At 44.7% G+C, this 19,452-nt stretch overlaps 1 protein-coding gene across 1 annotated transcript in view; it reads right to left on the reverse strand.

Annotated features, from left to right (window-relative positions):
• Window positions 1–3,012: 3,012 nt before the first annotated feature.
• LOC137414697 (sulfotransferase 1 family member D1) overlaps window positions 3,013–19,452 on the reverse strand; it is a 30,978-nt gene continuing 14,538 nt past the window's right edge. The window contains exons 3-4 of the mRNA XM_068100207.2: window positions 14,622–14,719; window positions 3,013–3,212 (exon numbers count right to left, since the gene is read on the reverse strand). Coding sequence (XP_067956308.2) covers window positions 3,039–3,212; window positions 14,622–14,719 — 272 coding nt within the window. The 3' untranslated portion in view covers window positions 3,013–3,038. The remainder of the gene's footprint in view (window positions 3,213–14,621; window positions 14,720–19,452) is intronic.

Here is a 19,452-nt window from a genome sequence, read left to right on the forward strand (position 1 = left end):
CGGCCATGTTCGTCCCAGGCTCAATGGCCATGTCTATGCCAAATATCAAGCACGTGAGCCTCTCTGTTTCGGAGTCTATCGGTAACATTACACACACACACACACACACACACACAAACTGTGTTTTATATATACTAGGGCATGCCCGTACTATATATATATCTAAAATTATATCCCCCCCCTCTATTTACATGAAATGGTTTGGTCCAAAGCGAACGGCTTGCGAGTACGGTGACAATCCCCCCCCCCCCCCCCCCCCCTCTATTTACATGAAATGGTTTGGTCCAAAGCGAACGGCTTGCGAGTACGGTGACAATCCCCCCCCCCCCTCTATTTACATGAAATGGTTTGGTCCAAAGCGAACGGCTTGCGGAGTTTGGTAAAGAAATCGCCATCGCGTGCACAAACGCGCAGGAAAGCGAATGAATCGCAAATTAGTTTTAATTAGTTTTAAAACATAGTTTAACGGCAACATAGTTTTCCAACGTGAAATAAATGAATACGCTCTCAAATGTGCCGTCCGAGGCAGAGTCTGTTCGCCACATTCGGCACACGTGATAGCTCGCTGCTCTCTGATTGGTTGAATCGTTTTTTGGACATAGCTCGGTAACTACTTCTCTGATTAATATGAAACCTTGAAAAGGCACATCCTCGGGTCCCCAGCAATATACCTGGCAAGTTTAAAGTATATCGGACCCGTGGTTGTCGAGAAACAGCGGTCACAGACAAACATACAAACATACAAACATACACACAGAGATTACTGGAATTATAGATAGATATATATATATACATATAGATGCATAAAAATGAGTAAGTGCCTTGTGCTTAGGTGGCCCACGTGCTTCGCTCACAGTGTTCTCCAAACAAACCCCTAAACACTTACTATTTCGACTCGACTCTCAACTATTCCAAGCTATGCCCTCAAATTTCAAAATTGATTAAAGCTAACAACTTCATTTTTTAAATAATTAACCCCAACACGCACCCCCTGTTCCCCACATGGGATCTAAACTATCCCTACCTCGTCTGGTGGCGAACACTCGAGCCGTTACAGAGATTGCAATCCCCCACCCCCTTATTCCAAATCCCTCTGCCGAAATGAAACAAAATATATAAAAGCTGACACCTTCATTTTTTCACCATAAATCCCCCCTTGGGGCCCCTATTACGCAAGCTATTACGCATATTACCCTATTACTCTATTACGAAGAGTCGGACCCAAATTATAGAGAATTCCCTCCGCCCTCCCATAAAAGTTACTGCCCCCATATTTTACTTCTCATTGTCTCCCATTATGCATGATATATTTTGCTGTGATCACGTAATATACCTCCGTTCTCCCTCCCACACAGCCACTCACCCCCACCCCTTATGACACTCCACATGCCCCCCCCCCCCCCCATTATGTCTACCAGGTTTTGTCCCCAACAATTTTCCATTCTCGAGATGTACTAGATATAAGGGAACCGACAGACATTAGAGAGTGACAATGAAGTGTGAAACAGATAAATGGAGTGTGACAATGAAGACAGCTTCGTGTTTGTGACAGATTTGCATGATGTGAGACTGGTTAGGAAATGCACCACGTGGACCAATAATAAACAACATAATAATATGAATGAAACAAAGGGGTATTACCTCTGGCACTCACCTGGTAGAATAAACAGTTTACTACACTGACTAATGGTATTTTAAACCAATTTCAATGCTTGCTAGAAGACAGGGCAGCATGTAGAATCGTGCTAACATAATCATCAGACTTTAAACAAACAAACTAAAAATACCTATTTTGGGGAGCAACCCTACCCCCCCCCCCCCCCATCCTGTATACCTCCTCAGACCCCAATTTTTATAATGCCTTGAAAAAAACATTGGCACATCACGGTTTTGGTGAAGGTTGTGGTGAAGTTTTATTGAAATCGTGTATGTAGTTTCAGAGAAGAAAGCAAATATCTATTTTGGGGGTCAAACCTGGACCCACTTTGACCGCCCATAGACCCCTTTAAACTTCTATTTTCTCCGTGCCGTGAACAAACTCCGGTACATCACAGTTGATGAAGGTTATGATCAAGTTTAATCAAAACATTGTGTGTAGTTTCAGAGAAAAAAGCAAATTCATATTTTGGGGGGTCAAACCTGGATGCATTTTGACCCCTGGTAGACCCCCATAGACTCTGATTTATTTTTTTATGCCGTCAACAAACTTTAGTCATAACACAACAACTATCATTTGTGCCAAATTTGGTCGCAATCCCATCAGTGGTTTCGAAGAAGAAGTTTCAAGTGTTTACGGACGGACGGACGACGCGCCATCGCATAAGCTCCCCTGAACTTCGTTCCAGGTGAGCTAAAAATCATGGATGTGGACCAACAATAAACAACATAATAATATGAATGCATTGCCCAATTAATGGTTCATTGAGTGTTTTTCTGGAACTTCCTCCCTTTGTGATAAATGCAAAGGGTGGCAATAGCAAACACTGTAGAAAAAATGAACAAAGACAAACAAGAAAGAGCAATGAGAGATTGCAAACCCTCGCCAGGATGTATTTTCAGTGGTTTTTAAGGCTTTTGTGTTAAAACAAATATGGCGGCTGAACCACGTGACCGATTACGTCATCATTATTATTTTTTCTCCACTAATTTATTCCTAGATTATGCTCAATAAATTTCATCTTGATCGGATTAAGTTTTGTACTTGTCAAATTATGACGTCATAATAGAGGCAGCTATGAAATCATCATTAACAGATGTTATTCCACATGGAGAGTTCTTTACAATGAGCCATGTCTCAATTTTTTCTATTCAGCGCTTTCGGAGATATAGAGGTGTAAAATTTTTCTGTTTTTCCAAGATGGCGGCCGAATCACGTTACCGATGACGTCATAATTATAATTTTAAAATTCTACAGGTGGAGTTGCACCTATGGTGAAAATGTCCTGTCAATCGGACCAACGGTTGCAGCGAAAATCATATTTATTCTGTGTGGACAAACAGACAGACAGACAAACGGACTCAAATGCAATACCCTCTGCTCAGGCGAGGGTAATTAAGTGTACGAGCAGTGTAAGTTTGAACGTACCACGTCCAGCTAGGTAGTTTGTGAAGAACTCTTCCCAGGTACCAGGATCCGGCTCAAGCTGCACCATTCGCTCAAAGTTGAAATACGAGACGAGAACGTCCTTTGCATTTCGAGCAACATATATGATCTGGAAAAGAACACGACAGATGTGTGTTCACATTGGAAGAAGGGACGAGTGTATAAAATACCTTTTCCTCCCCCCAAACAAAATGAAATCCCTACTTGTTGTGATTGGTCATATCTGGTCTGTGATGTACCTCATCACCTCTGCACTCCCCTCTCTCTCCTGTTTACTTTTTCCCCTTCACATTGAGTGGATGTCAGGTTGGATTTGAGTGATGAGGTGAATGAGGTTGGTGTCTTAGGGGATGAATGCATTCATGCATTGAGTGATTGGGTTATGGTTGGCATCATGGAGGATGATTGTGCTCGTGCATCGTCCGATTGAGTTGGAGTTGAGAGTGTGGATGTGGCATTTGCATGATGGGCCGATTGTTCTCATCCTGGGTCGAGAAATCACTTTTAAAAACACTATATCTGTAGATATAAAACCAAACAACACGGTCAAAAAGCTGTGAAGCCGTGTGATTTATATGCCTATTTGTTTGAAACTCGCATGCATCCTGTCTATTAATTCCTTACGTCTATTCATTACGTACTGCTTGAATGTCGGTTGCATCCTGACTATAAATTACGTACTGTTAGAATATACCTTTCTACCCTTTATACTACTGAACCCCTTACACCTTTGGAGATCCTTTAAGTCCCCCAAATATCCAAAAAACCCTGAAGTCCCAGAATACCCCAAATACCCTGAAAGACCCGGAACACCCCAAAGACCCTTAAAGACCCAAAATACCTGGAAGACCCAAAATACCCAGAATACCCTGGAGCCCCAAATCCCAAAGACCCAAAAGACCCCAAACACCCAAAAGACCCTGAACACCCAAAGACCCTGAACACCCAAAAGACCCTGAAGACCCAAAATATCCTAAATACCCAAAAGACTCAAAGGACCCAAAATACCCCGAATACCCATAATACCCCGAATACACATAATACCCCGAAGACACAGAATACCCAAAGACCCTTAAAGACCCAAAATACCTGGAAGACCCAAATTACCCTGAAGACCCAAAATACCTCGAAGACCCAAAAGACCCCGAAGACCCAAAAGACGCTGAAGACCCAAAACACCCTGTAGAGCTTTAAAGACCCTGAAGGCTGATAAAGACCCTGAAGACCCAAAATACCCCAAAGACCCTCAAATACCCGAAGGCCTTTTAAGACCCTGAAGACCCAAAAGACCCCGAAACCCAGAATATCCAAAAGACCCCGATGACTCAAAATATCCCGAAGACCCTTAAAGACCACGGAGACCCTGAAAACCCAGAATACCCAAAAGACCCTGAAGACCCAAATGATCCAAAATATCCAAAAGATCCAAAAGACCCTTAAAAACCCCTAAGATCCTTAAGACCCTAAATATCTGCAAGACCCTATAGACCCATTACACCAGCTTTGACCATTGACTATTTAGAGCTTTAGACCACTTGGACCTTTTTAGATTATAAATGAGTTCCAAATAAATAATGTCACCAATATTACAAATAAATTTGTACAAAATAAATGTTTGTATTATGATTGGTGTAAATCATGACAACACAACAACTCAAGTACAGTCAGGTCATTATCAGCTTAAACAAGCCGGTGCCTCTGCGGCGACGTGTGGTGAGGTGAGCGTAGCGAGTCTATCCACCCTAGTAAAGACATAGAAAGCAATATAATCTTCTTTTCTATGCATCACAAGGCTGTGGCATTGCATCAATGGCTGAAGACGCCGCTGTGCCACTGATGCAGTACTCTCTATTGGTTATAGCAGAAATTTGGAATTTGGCCATGGTGCCGGCGATAGGTCGCCTACTTTTCACAAAGCACACTGTGGGATCTTCTACAGTGCATTCAGAAAGTATTCAGACCCCTTCACTTTTTTCACATTTTGTTATGTTGCAGCCTTTTGCTGAAATCGTTTAAATTCATTTTTTCCCTAATCAATCTACACTCAATACCCCATAATGACAAAGAGAAAACAGGATTTTGGAAAGTTTTCCAAATTTATTAAAAATAAAAAACTGAAATATCACATTGACATAAGTATTCATACCCTTTGCTATGACACTTGAAATTTAGCTCAGGTGCCTCCCATATCTCTTGATCATCTTTGAGATGTTTCTACACCTTGATTGGAGTCCTCCTGTGGTAAATTCAATTGATTGGACATGATTTGGAAAGGCACACACATGTCTATATAAGGTCTCACAGCTGACAATGCATATCAGAGCAAAAACCAAGCCATGAGGTTGAAGGAACTGCCTGCAGAGTCCAGAGACAGGATTATGTCGAGGCACAGATATGGGGAAGCCTACAAAAAAAATTTCTGCTGCATTGAAGGTTCCCAAGAGCACAGTGGCCTCCATAATTCTTAAATGGAAGAAGTTTCGAACAACCAGGACTCTTCCTACAGCTGGCCGCCCGGTCAAACTGAGCAATCGGGGGAGAAGGGCCTTGGTAAGAGAGGTGACCAAGAACCCAATGGTCACTCTAGCTGAGCTCCAGAGATCCTGCGTGGAGATGGGAGAAACTTCCAGAAGGACAACCATCACTGCAACACTTTACCAATCTGGGCTTTATGGCAGAGTGGCCAGATGGAAGCCAGCCAAAAGGTTCAATCTTGGTTTCATCAGACCACAGAATTTTGTTTCTCACAGTCTGAGAGTCCTTTAGGTGCTTTTTTGCAAACTCCAAGCAGGCTTTCATGTGTCTTTCATTGAGGAGAGGCTTCCGTCTGGCCACTCTGCCATAAAGCCCAGAGCGGTAGAGTGTTGCAGTGATGGTTGTCCTTCTGGAAGTTTCTCCCATCTCCACACAGGATCTCTGGAGCTCAGCCAGAGTGGCCATCGGGGTCTTGGTCACCTCTCTTATCTCTCTAGGAAGAGTCCTGGGCCCGTATTCATAAACGTACTTAAGTCTAAGTATAACACTTAAGTACCTCCGAACTTACGTTTTACGAACAAGTGGTATTCAATATGCTACTTACCTAATGTATTACACTCAACTTCATGCTTATATTTGAGACACCTCCAGGGGTGTCTTAAGTGAACGTAAGTTGGCCACACACTGTATATTCTGTCCACTTTCGACCAGACAGCGAAGAGGAATGGCTGCATTGCTTCTGATACCACAAGAACGGTTGGTTCGACGGCGTGCAATTCGTCGAGAACGAGTATTTCGTGACCGACTTCATCCGCTAGATCAGTACGATGATGTCAAACTATACCAACGATGCCGCCTTGACCGGCAAACGATTTTGGATGTTATTGATGTTATTGGTGATAAGATTGATCCATTGACATTGCGAAACCACGCATTGCCAAGGGAACTTAAGGTTTTGGCAAGTTATTTTCTGTACAAGTTCTTTTCTGTACACGCGGTATTCATCCTTCATAACTGAGCACATGTTCTGCCATTTTTTCTGGTAGTCCTTGTCACTCCTCACCACGGTAGGATTTATTCTATTCATGGCCTCCGTTATCTGAACCCATGCGTCATGCTTCTTTCTGTTTGAAACGGCGACAGAAAACTTCAATACGATGACACCAATATGCTTTTCGTACTCTTCGCACGGCCGAAATTTTTCAGCATCAGTGAAATTTTTCTTTCGCTTCGTCAACGTAGTGTTCCCTGCCATGATGAAGGGTGGAAAGAATGCCTAAGGTCTTCCTGGCGACTTACAACAGCATTAAATAATAGCATTTGGTTTTGAACCCAGTTATGTAGTCCCGTCCTTATGTCATGGCACTGAGCCAAACCACAGAAACTGACACAATCGTGCAAGATATATGATCATTAACCCTAGCAACGGCCAGTCAAAACGGTTAGGTGTTATGCCTATATTTAGGTGTCACACTGAGTGAGGTGTAACACTTAAGGTCATTTATGAATACCGACATAAGTCTTAGTCCTAGGTAAGTGTCACACTTGGAGTTTAAGTGTACTTAACATAAGAACGTTTATGAATACGGGCCCTGGTTGTTCCAAACTTCTTCCATTTAAGAATTATTGAGGCCGCTGTGCTCTTGGGAACCTTCAATGCAGCAGAATTTTTTTTTGTAGGCTTCCCCATATCTGTGCCTCGACATAATCCTGTCTCTGGACTCTGCAGGCAGTTCCTTCGACCTCATGGCTTGGTTTTTGCTCTGATATGCATTGTCAGCTGTGAGACCTTATATAGACAGGTGTGTGCCTTTCCAAATCATGTCCAATCAATTGAATTTACCACAGGTGGACTCCAATCAAGGTGTAGAAACATCTCAAAGATGATCAAGAGATATGGGAGGCACCTGAGCTAAATTTCAAGTGTCATAGCAAAGGGTTTGAATACTTATGTCAATGTGATATTTCAGTTTTTTCTTTTTAATAAATTTGCAAAACTTTCTAAAATCCTGTTTTTTCTTTGTCAGTATTGGGTATTGAGTGTAGATTGATGAGGGAAAAAATGAATTTAAACGATTTCAGCATAAGGCTGCAACATAACAAAATGTGAAAAAAGTGAAGGGGACTGAATACTTTCTGAATGCACTGTATGTCCACCTACTAATGCCGATAAACGGGACGGCCAGTTTAACGTCCATCCAAACAACCGCAGCACGCATATTGATGAATCACCGTACCTGTGAAACACGAGGTTTAGAGCTTTATTACATTACTAGCCGAAACCCGTGGAACATCGACGGAAGGGAGGATGTGGTGTATGGATAGAGTGTACCATTATGGATGGCATAGGGGATTTGCTTGTCCGAGTAAGAGTTACGAAGAAAGATGAGAATGAAGAGTGCGTATATGAACAACGTATTTATTGCAATCTACTTAAATGACAACGCTACGATATACTTTTGAAAAATGAATGGATTTGTAATAGGAATCGGCATAGCACCACTCTGGCCACACTGGCACAGTGGTATGTGTCAATGGAAAGGAACAGCAGTAGAACCATAGACTTTTAAAAAATGAACGAATTAGTAAATCGACTGGAATTAGCCCCATACTGGCACATTGGTAAGCGTCAATGTCAAGCCAGAGCAGTAGGAATATAATACAATGAACGCAGTATCAGAGGTTGAAATTATTTTAAAACTTCTGGATAAACAATGTTTGGGGTAATAGTCAAGCCTCTGATGACTCCTTGCGTACTCATATTATCAACCCTGATATACACATCTTTGAACGACCGTGCTCTTGAACATGCCACATATAACTGGCCAATCAGCGGACGGCTTGCTTCGCCTTCACCCAGCAGACGCCAATAAGATGGCGTCGTATCGGCAGTTAATCGGATGCTTTTTGGCCCCAAAGTCGACTAATTCAGATTTTTCGAGTATGGCTGTACGTGATAAACAAAGAGCGCGGTTGAAAGAAATTATGGTAAACCCACCTGATGAGGTTAGCCTACACCGCTGTTACATATTTATGTGAATGTATGTGAATTACCATTCAGGTTGCTTATCCGTGTGTATTATATTAAGGGTTGTTGTGATTGGAGGGTCAGGAGCCCTTCTGAACAAGTGGCCGGAAACAGAGGTGGCCGGAAACGGAAGTGGCCGGAAACGGAAGTGACCGAAAAACAGAGAAAAAGACACGAGGTAAAAGAAGGAGGTTTCGTCTTCCTCGCCCCGCTCCGTAAAAAGGTGGAAGCGACCTTGCGCTGCGTGGACAAAGCGGCGTTCCGAAACCCGTCTGGCGAGAGGAGTTACCTGGACGTGTAACTACCTTTTGACACGTCAAGTCACCGTGAGTTCGTGCACGGAACCAAGCGTCCGGCACAGTTTGCCCCGTCTACAAGGACGCGTACGGGTCGCACGTTGGGCCTCGCGCGCGTTGCAAACCGCGCTTGGTTTTGCCCCGTCTACAAGGACGCGTACGGGTCGCACGTTGGGCCTCGCGCGCGTTGCAAACCGCGCTTGGTTTTGCCCCGTCTACAAGGACGCGTACGGGTCGCACTTTGGGGCCTCGCGCGCGTTGGAAGCCGCGCTGGGTTTTGCCCCGTTGCTTGGCAAGGAGGTGTGCGCTGCAGCAGCTGTCCCCGGTACGAGACGGGACGTTTGGAGCACGTCCGCCCGGGGTTCGTTCAACCGCCCGTGTGCGGAGAAGAGAGACATTGTGAGAGACATTGACCACGGAGGGAGTCAGGAGTGGGGCTCACGTGAGGAATGTATAAGATGGCCATCTTAGAGTTAGTGTAGATGAGTTTACATCTTTGTGATATTGATTGCTGATTGTTGATGGTTGATTGCTCGGGGAATATATCATTGATTATTCCGGATCCTTGGTGTGGGGTTTCCTTTTGATTGGAATTCCTATTGATTGCGTTACGAAAGCTCATATATATAATACTACTTGCTGGCGAAGGTCCTCTCACGGTCCGGGGGTCACCGAGACCAGGTAGTCACCGAGGGGACCACGTAACAGAATTGGGGGCTCGTCCAAATTACGATTTGCGGTTTCGCAATTGGGTCTACGTCCGGGATTTAAAATTGTATAAAATAATAAAATAATAATATTTTTTTATTAATTAAAATTAATTAATTAATTATTAATTGGTAAATTTTTTTGAGAAATTGGGGTAAAGTCTTGGGTGAAGGTTAACAGGTGTTAACGATAGGCACCATGGCGTTTGTGGCACAGAACTTTGGGGTAACCCCGAGTGAGGCACAGTTCCGAGCGTTGCTAAAGTCGGACCTCTTGAAATTGGCCAAACATTTTAACTTGGAGGTCCGAACTAATTTGAGGAAGGCAGAGTTGCAGGCCACGGTGATACAATCTATGGTGGGATTAGGAACATGGGACGAGTTAGCCTGGGAGTGGCTACCCGAAGAACCAGAAGACGTTGAGCTCCGGAAACTGGAGTTGCAATTACGGAGCCAGGAACGGATTAAAGAAGAAGAAAGGAAAGCAGAAAAGGAAAGAGCAGAAGAAGAAAGGAAAGCAGAAAAGGAAAGAGCAGAAGAAGAAAGGAAAGCAGAAAAGGAAAGAGCAGAAGAAGAAAGGAAAGCAGAAAAGGAGAGAGCAGAAGAAGAAAGGAAAGCAGAAAAGGAAAGAGCAGAAGAAGAAAGGAAAGCAGAAGAGAGGAGAGAAGAGAAACAAGCGGAGGAAAGGAGAGTGGAATGAGAACTCCAGGAAAGGTTAAAAGAAGAAGAAAGGAAAGCAGAAGCGAGGAGAGAAGAGAAACAAGCAGAGGAAAGGAGAGTGGAACGAGAACTCCAGGAAAGAAGAGAAAAGGAACAAGCAGAGGAAAGGAGAGCTGCAAGGGACCTCGAAGCAGAGGAGAGAAAAGCGGAAAGGGAATTAAAGGAACGTGACATGGAGCTTCAGCAAGAAATCAAATTCAAGGAGCTGGAGTTAATGAGAGAACGGGGAGAGGCACCACCCTTGCTGACGGGGTCGACACCTAACCAGAAAACCTGGGATGTGGGCAGACATGTGAGGCTGGTTCCACCGTTCAGTGAAAAGGAAGTCGCGAAATTTTTCCCACACTTTGAGAAAGTGGCTCGACAATTAAACTGGCCGGAGGAGGCCTGGACCATACTCGTGCAAAGTGTGCTGGTGGGGAAAGCTCAGGAAATTTATTCGGCGCTACCAATGGACCAATGTGCAGATTATGAGGTACTGAAGAAGCACATCCTCAAGGCCTATGAGTTGGTTCCGGAAGCTTACAGGCAAAAATTCAGGAATGCCAGGAAGAGGGAGAGTGAGACCCATGTGGAGTTTGCCAGAGTGAAAGAAAACATGTTTGATCGGTGGTGTGAGTCAAAAGGAGTCGGGAAAGACTTCGAGACATTGCGGGACTTGATCCTGGTGGAGGAATTCCAGCAGTGTGTCCACGAGGACATCAAAGTGTACCTGCAGGAAAAGAAAGTACCAAAGTTGTGGGACGCAGCCACCATGGCAGATGATTATGCCTTAACCCACCGAATAGGGGTCCACGAACCTAACTCCTCGCCTAGATCTCCGCAGGGGAGGTGGGGAACAGCAGGTGCGGAGAACGACCATACATGGCGGCGGCCTCGAGATGATTATGGGGACAACTATGATACCCCACCTGTTCGAAATCGGAGGGATGCGGGCCCAAGACAAACTTATAGTTCGGGGGGCCCGAGGCAGACCACGAGTTTTTCCTCCGGGCCTACTTGCGCTTTTTGCAAGAAACCTGGGCACTTGATGTCCAGTTGTTACCGCATGAAAAGCGAAGACCCGGAGCGGAGTCCGACTACTACGACTCCAAACGCAATGGCCATTGTGAGAAATCGCCATCAAAAGGGTTACCAACCATTTATTTCAGAGGGGTTTGTGTCAAGGGATGGAGCCTCGACTAACCGGAAACCGGTTAGGATATTGAGGGACACAGGGGCACATCAATCTTTAATGCTTGAAGGCATTTTGCCATGGTCCGAGGAGACGGCAACGGGGGATAGTGTTCGTTTACAGGGGATCGGGGGCGGTGTTAGTGCTCCCCTTCATGTCATCCATTTGGAGTCCGATTTGGTGTCAGGACCGGTCACCGTCGGTTTACAAGCCACGCTTCCTGTAGAGGGTGTATCTGTGGTTATCGGGAATGATTTGGCCGGGGGTCAAGTTTATGGTAACCTGAGGGTTGGTAAAGAGCCCAGCAGGGAAAATAACGCCACACCAGCTCGGGATGGCGACAAAAGTGCCAAGTTATTTGTAGGGGGACTGAACTTCAAAACAGAGGAAGAAGTTCTGACCTCTGTCTTCAACAGATATGGGCCGCTGGTGGAAGTGCGGTTGGTAAGAGACTGGGAAACGCAACAGTCAAGAGGGTTCGGCTTTGTCACGTTTGCCAGCACAAAAGACGCCAGAGAGGCAGAGAAGAATTGGAATGGCAAGGATTTGGAGGGTCGGACCATAACAGTAGGGAAGGCAGTTCGTAGGCGTCGAGAGGTCTACAGGAGAGGACAACTGGGCAGTAGTTTTGGTGGTGGCCGCAATCAATATTATTATGGAGGCTCCCTGAGTTATGGCCGCTCCCGAAGGAAGGATTGGCAAAATAGTGGCCGAGAAGGAGACCGCTATTCATGGGACTACAGGGACCAGTGGTCCCACCCTAATTATTAGGGAAGTTCTGAGAAGTTGAAGCACTGAAGGCGGCGGAGCCGCCGAGCCAAGATTCCTACACGAATTAACCGTGAACGCCGTTCCTAAAGGCGTCCATGTAGTGAACTTTCATGCACGGACTAACCGTGAACTCCACGTTCCTCAAGGTGCCCATGTAGAGAACTTTCCTGCACGGACTAACCGTGAACTCCGCGTTCCTAAAGGCATCCATGTAGTGAATACTCGGCTTGGCCTCCCGGAAAAAGTGCTATCGAGTTGCTTAACTTTGGATCTTTGATCAACCCCTTAACCTTCATTCCCAAGAAACTGACGGTCAAAGTCAGAGGGTCATGAGATGGAGTTTGATTTGGCAGGGACAAGGTCGTTGTTGGTACTTAGTCCAGAGGGAGTAATCTGGAGGGGTTGTGGTGAAATTTTGGTTGCTTTATTTTTAAGTGATAACTGTGCCCGGGGGGAACTGATAATGTGGGGGGGGTTGAGTTATCTGGTTTGTTTCTCCAAATTGGCCGGCAAAGAAAGTTTTCGCTGGGTTCAAACTTTCTTTCTTGAAGGGGGGGAGTGTTACATATTTATGTGAATGTATGTGAATTACCATTCAGGTTGCTTATCCGTGTGTATTATATTAAGGGTTGTTGTGATTGGAGGGTCAGGAGCCCTTCTGAACAAGTGGCCGGAAACGGAGGTGGCCGGAAACGGAAGTGGCCGGAAACGGAAGTGACCGAAAAACAGAGAAAAAGACACGAGGTAAAAGAAGGAGGTTTCGTCTTCCTCGCCCCGCTCCGTAAAAAGGTGGAAGCGACCTTGCGCTGCGTGGACAAAGCGGCGTTCCGAAACCCGTCTGGCGAGAGGAGTTACCTGGACGTGTAACTACCTTTTGAGACGTCAAGTCACCGTGAGTTCGTGCACGGAACCAAGCGTCCGGCACAGTTTGCCCCGTCTACAAGGACGCGTACGGGTCGCACGTTGGGCCTCGCGCGCGTTGCAAACCGCGCTTGGTTTTGCCCCGTCTACAAGGACGCGTACGGGTCGCACGTTGGGCCTCGCGCGCATTGCAAACCGCGCTTGGTTTTGCCCCGTCTACAAGGACGCGTACGGGTCGCACTTTGGGGCCTCGCGCGCGTTGGAAGCCGCGCTGGGTTTTGCCCCGTTGCTTGGCAAGGAGGTGTGCGCTGCAGCAGCTGTCCCCGGTACGAGACGGGACGTTTGGAGCACGTCCGCCCGGGGTTCGTTCAACCGCCCGTGTGCGGAGAAGAGAGACATTGTGAGAGACATTGACCACGGAGGGAGTCAGGAATGGGGCTCACGTGAGGAATGTATAAGATGGCCATCTTAGAGTTAGTGTAGATGAGTTTACATCTTTGTGATATTGATTGCTGATTGTTGATGGTTGATTGCTCGGGGAATATATCATCGATTATTCCGGATCCTTGGTGTGGGGTTTCCTTTTGATTGGAATTCCTATTGATTGCGTTACGAAAGCTCATATATATAATACTACTTGCTGGCGAAGGTCCTCTCACGGTCCGGGGGTCACCGAGACCAGGTAGTCACCGAGGGGACCACGTAACACCGCGATCGACGACACCGGCACAAATGCATGCTCAGGATTGTCCACTCAGTGGACAGCTTGCTGTCGCCTTCGACTGTCCAATCAGCGGACGGCTTGCTTCGCCTTCACCCAGCAGACGCCAATAAGATGGCGTCGTATCGGCAGTTAATCGGATGCTTTTGGGCCCCAACGTCGGCTAATTTAGATTTTTCGAGTATGGCTGTACGTGATAAACAAAGAGCGTGGTTCGTAGATCGTAAATCCATTAGTGCCGTGGGCATCGGGTCACTGGGTGCGGCGTAAAAGGGATAACAAAGTCGAGTCCTTACGGTATTATTATATAGATAGCTATTATTATTTATATTGAACGTTTATAGCTGGGTTCGGATTCAAACCCAGACTAAACAACTTGGAGGCGAGTGTGCGTACCTCTAGGCCATGCTGTTAGCCCCAGCAATATAATGTAGTTTTTGGATTTACTACCATAAAGATTAATCAAAAGCAAAAGTGCAGTTTATATCACAGAGTGAATACAAGTCTCATTCTGAGCAACAATTCATTCAGAATGTACATTCACTTCCAAGAAGGAAAAGTTAGAATTTCTAACATGAGGGTGATCCCCCAACTCAACACAGGTAGGACTAGAACCAACGAGGAAAGGTTCTCTTGTACAAAATCAATAGAAATTTAACGTTCACAGTTTGAAAAAACAAACAAAATGATTTTAATAATTGCATTTGAAATTGCTGAGTAAGAAAGAATACTAGTTTCTAACAAAATCTGAATTTGAACCCTTGCCTTGCAATCATTCTCAAAGAATGATTTTGGCAGCAGCTTGTATGGTAGATGTGATTTCATCATTCGTGGGGGTTTCAACTCGGCAATCAAATCCAATCCTGGAAATCCACAAAGAGAAACAGAACAATCAAATCCAATCCTGGAAATCCACAAAGAAAAACAGAACAATCAAATCCAATCCTGGAAATCCACAAAGAAAAACAGAACAATCAAATCCAATCCTGGAAATCCACAAAGAGAAACAGAACAATCAAATCCAATCCTGGAAATCCATACAGAGAAACAGAACAATCAAATCCAATCCTGGAAATCCATACAGAGAAACAGAACAATCAAATCCAATCCTGGAAATCCATACAGAGAAACAGAACAGAGAAACAGAAAGGTTTGAAAAAAAGTATATTATTATAAATAATATATTAGAAAATAATAAAATAATATATAAATAATATATAAATAATATAGTATTATATTAGAAAATATAGAACGTATATTATTATTAGGAGAGTGGTTCAAAGGTGACGTGGGCTTAATCTATAAAAAGTAGAGTAGGGTACAATACAAGGTGTTTCAAAAGAAACTGTGCAGTTGAAACTTAACAATTCTGACACAAAAAGACAAGTCTTTTAGATTAAATATAAAAAATTAATTATTTTTATTCCACACTAAAAAAGACAAGTCTTTTAGTTTACTATAAAAAAAATTAATTATTTTAACTAGCAACGGTACCCGCCCTATGGGCGGGGCTTCAATTGGGAGGCCCAAATGAAAAGGCTAAATATCGGAAATTGAAGGCTTTTTTTTCTTTTAAACGATTTATATTAGTCTAGTAGGAAGACTAGGTCCCCCTGCACCCCCCGGAGATATACTTCTAATCAGTGTTTCTAGATTGGAAAAAATGTGTAGAAAATGACTAGCTATGGCCCCAAGCTGAAAAAATGTCCCACATACCATTTATATGCAAATTACTGCTGCCATTATCAAAAAAACGATTTTTGACATATCTCAGCCAATATTGCAGATAATTGAAAAATGAAGGTGTCTAGACCCATGTTTTGAAGGGCATAGATCATGATAGAACTATTCATAACATGATTACATGTGTCTATGGTATACTAGTATGCTAATTAGTGCTTTATTTACAAAATAATCACAGTTTTACGAAATAATAGACTCATATTAAGGTCCGTCTACACAGACGTTAACACAAAGTTTTATTTTTCTAAATATTACAACTGTCAAAATAGTCCTAGCACTCAATGTGACCACTCTTCTCTTGCTTGTTTTAGATAAACATCATTAGCATTAGTGATTCTACACTGAGTCAGTCATCATCATTTTCATCGAAATCGTCAGAGTCAAACTCTTCTTCTCCTTCCTCTTCCTCCTCCTCTTCGTGCTCTCCTGTGTTCAGAAGATCCACCAGTGAGGTTGGTAGGATGGGACCACTGGACCACATTGGTTTCAACAGTCCTTCATCAGTCCTTATCCATCCTTGCTCCTCATAAGGTTTTGGCTTTTCGATGATAGGTTGATCGGCTCTTTTGTACAATGCTACGCGGTGGTTCACACGCTGGATGTGCGGCTTCAGGGCAGACTGGCATGGAGGAAGGCGAGCCAGATCAACCTTGGACTTGGATGTGAGGGTCTTGTCCTCTCCCACCATTTTTCGTAGCAGCTTGGCACGGACAATGTCCACTGATGACTCGCGACTCTGGCCGTACATCACACAGGTGAATTTTTCTAACTGCCTCTCCACCTCAGGGTTGGCATCCCAGTTGTCACCCAGTTCACCGAATGCCCTGTGAAACCTGGGATTCTTCTCCAGCTTTTTCAAGGGCCCGACTTTTCCCTTCCCTTTGAAGGCACTGGTGCAGTCTTCTCCGCTGAACACATAGTACCCCAGGAGAGTGGCACAGTAGTCCTCTCCCAGGGATTCTGCCAGCTCAGAGACGTTGACAAGTTGGCGATGCTTCCCTGACCCTGTATCCAGGTACACCGTCAGCTTGATGTTGTGGGCATGGTGGAGCAGGATCAGGAGGATGTCTGTGTCCGGTGTTCTGACTACAGCGTTCTTGTATCCGATGGTAGCAGCATGATGGAGGTACAGAACCACCCTGGTATCAGTCTCTTCCTGGTTGCTGTAGATCGTGGGGAGTTCACGTACCTCGACCTGAAACACAAAAAGGCACCGCATTTCAATCACCAGTCACTGCCAGTTTCAGATCTAGACAAACATCACAGGTAATCACCTTTTTTTCAGGAAAAATTACAAATTGAATCGCCATTCACGAAGGGCTTTCAATTTTACCTTGCCATTCGTTGAGGCAAGTTGGTGGGCCTTCCCCTCCACGATCAGCACAGCCATCTCTGTTCTCTCCAGCCTGGTAGCTGCCTCTTGTCCACTCCACACTTTCAGAAGAAGCTGATTTCCTGTCACAATTTGTGGTGTACGATAAGTTGAGACTTCATCCAGGACCTTGGCGAGAGCAGTTTCCAACTCCAAGGCGAAATCGTAGCTCTCAGAGTGTCCAAGCCTGTGTAGTATTGTGGTGAGCTGTTTGCTTCGGAACAGGTGCCTTACAGTCACACAGAGGAGAATGTGCTTTGGTAACTTCCATTTTCCATCTGACACTGCACGGCACAGATCTTGTCCAATGGAGAAGACCAGACGCTTCACCTTTTCTGTCTCGATGCCCTCCTTGCCAGTCATTAGCACGCTGAGAAAGCGGACAAGGTCTGGAGGTAGGATGTCTTCAGGATTGAGCTCCATGTCTTCAGCTGTTGGTGGCCATGGTTGGTCTTTACACTCTCTGAAAGCCTGTAGAATACCCTGGCGAAGTTGGAGGGCAACATTTTGGTTCTTGTTTGTGCTTCCGAGTGTGAATGCTCGTGCGAGAGCATTGGAAACTGTTATGTTTGAGCTGTGCACAAGCCAGAAAGAAATGACATCACATTTGTCATGATCAACCTTCGTGAAGTGGATATGCTCCTTGATTGGGTCATTCTGTAGGCGTTTCAGTAGTTTCTCTGACCGATAATTTGAGTTCTCATATCCATTCAGTTTCAGTTCCTCGACATAGAGCAAGCGCAAGGAAGAAAGCTGTAGAACTTTATTCTGCTGGATGACCTGGGTTTGAATGTGTTCCAGTACTGAGTTGAATGCCTTTTCATGGGCGGCTGACATGCAAGCCTGCTCCTTTGGTGCTTCGGCTCTGTGAATCGCACGCTCATAGTTGTAGAATGCTGTGCGGAAAGCTTTAAAACATGACGGATGGTGTTTGGCCTCACATGCAAAGAGGTCTTTGTTTTTCACCTTTCGATGGAGTCGATAGAGACCCATTTTCTCAGCCCGTGTTTCGATTTGCTCCCATGCATTTTCTTTGTTTTTAAAGGATGGGAAGGTTGTAGGCCTCTCAGTATTGCGATGAGCATCTTTGGTCTCAACTTTCTCACAAAATATACACTCTGGCGGGAAGATGGGTTCAGCAGAACCTCCTGGTTTACGAGGAGAGTGATGCCATGATGAGGTTGATGGCCCTGGTTCTGTATCATCTCCCAGACGATGAAAGTGGCGGACAAAGTGCTTATAACACTTGCTGTGATATCCTACTCTTTCTAGGTCATCAGGAAGAGTTGCCGGGATCTGATCACATACTGATTGCATACGACATGGGGAGTCATGCGGTTGGTTGAGACGTCTATCCCGGATCTTTTGAAGCAGTTGCAGTTTTTCTGAAGCAGATCCTTTAATTTTACGGAGGGGCGTGAAATCCCCATGATCAGACATGGATGGTACATGAAGGATGCATGTAGGAGGAGAGCTTTGGGCTGCAGGTTCTACACTCCGTTTTCTTTTGGGCATGCTTGCTGTCGATGTCTACCATCACTGTTAAATGACAAATAAGAAATCACGAATGATGTTAAAAGTGCCTGTGAAAGGAGGCTCTGAGTTTTCAGTGAGGTAACAGAGGTTCTGAGTCATGTTCTACACTAGGGTACTTTTTAGCTGACTAAACCATGTTTAGTGGCATCAAAAGTGCTAATAGCTAAAACATCTAAATTCTTCCACACTAACGTTAGCTATCTAGGCCAATGAAACATTGTGCTAAGTTACTGTAGCTAGCTCAGCTGTCGTGCCTCTTTCTGGTTCAATTCATATACAGAAGTCAACAGATATGTCTCATGTTTGGCATTAACAAAAGTTTAAGTTACACCGACATTAGGAACATACTGTACATAGATGAGGCTAGCTTTAACGTTAGCTAACATGGTGCTAGCTGGCTCAGCTGTTATTCTGCCTGTTTATGATTTCATGCAGAAACTGAAGTCAAGAGTGTGAGTAACATTATAGTTAGCATCTTACCTGGCTAGATTGGAGGATGAATACCAAGAACAACACACAGATGGAATGGAAGACTGAACTTTCAACTGAGGTATTCAATAACATCAACGTTACCAATTGATACGAGCGCGCGACATTACCAATTGATACGAGCGCGCGAGCGCGCATGTTACATGGATGGAAATGTAAAATGGCAGCTATAGCAGCACTAATTTGGATCTCTAGTCTGTCATTTCTGCACTGTGATTGGATAACATAAAAAAATATGTTTGGGAGTTAACAGCAGGAGTTGGTAGATTTTACGTGGGCTGGGTGAGAAACCTTTAAATAAGCAAGTGAAAATCTCTCGCAATACAAAGTCAATGGTGGGAAGAAAAGTTGAGTGGTACCAATGTTACTGCCAATGTCCCGCCCCTATGCAAGACTCAGGAGCATCTTGTTGACATTTAACCTTGAAAATACCTGGGTTTAGACCCCTTATGTACC

This window comes from Myxine glutinosa, unplaced genomic scaffold (assembly GCF_964187855.1).
Source record: "Myxine glutinosa unplaced genomic scaffold, kmMyxGlut1.1 SCAFFOLD_2190, whole genome shotgun sequence".
Classification (NCBI taxonomy): domain Eukaryota; kingdom Metazoa; phylum Chordata; class Myxini; order Myxiniformes; family Myxinidae; genus Myxine; species Myxine glutinosa.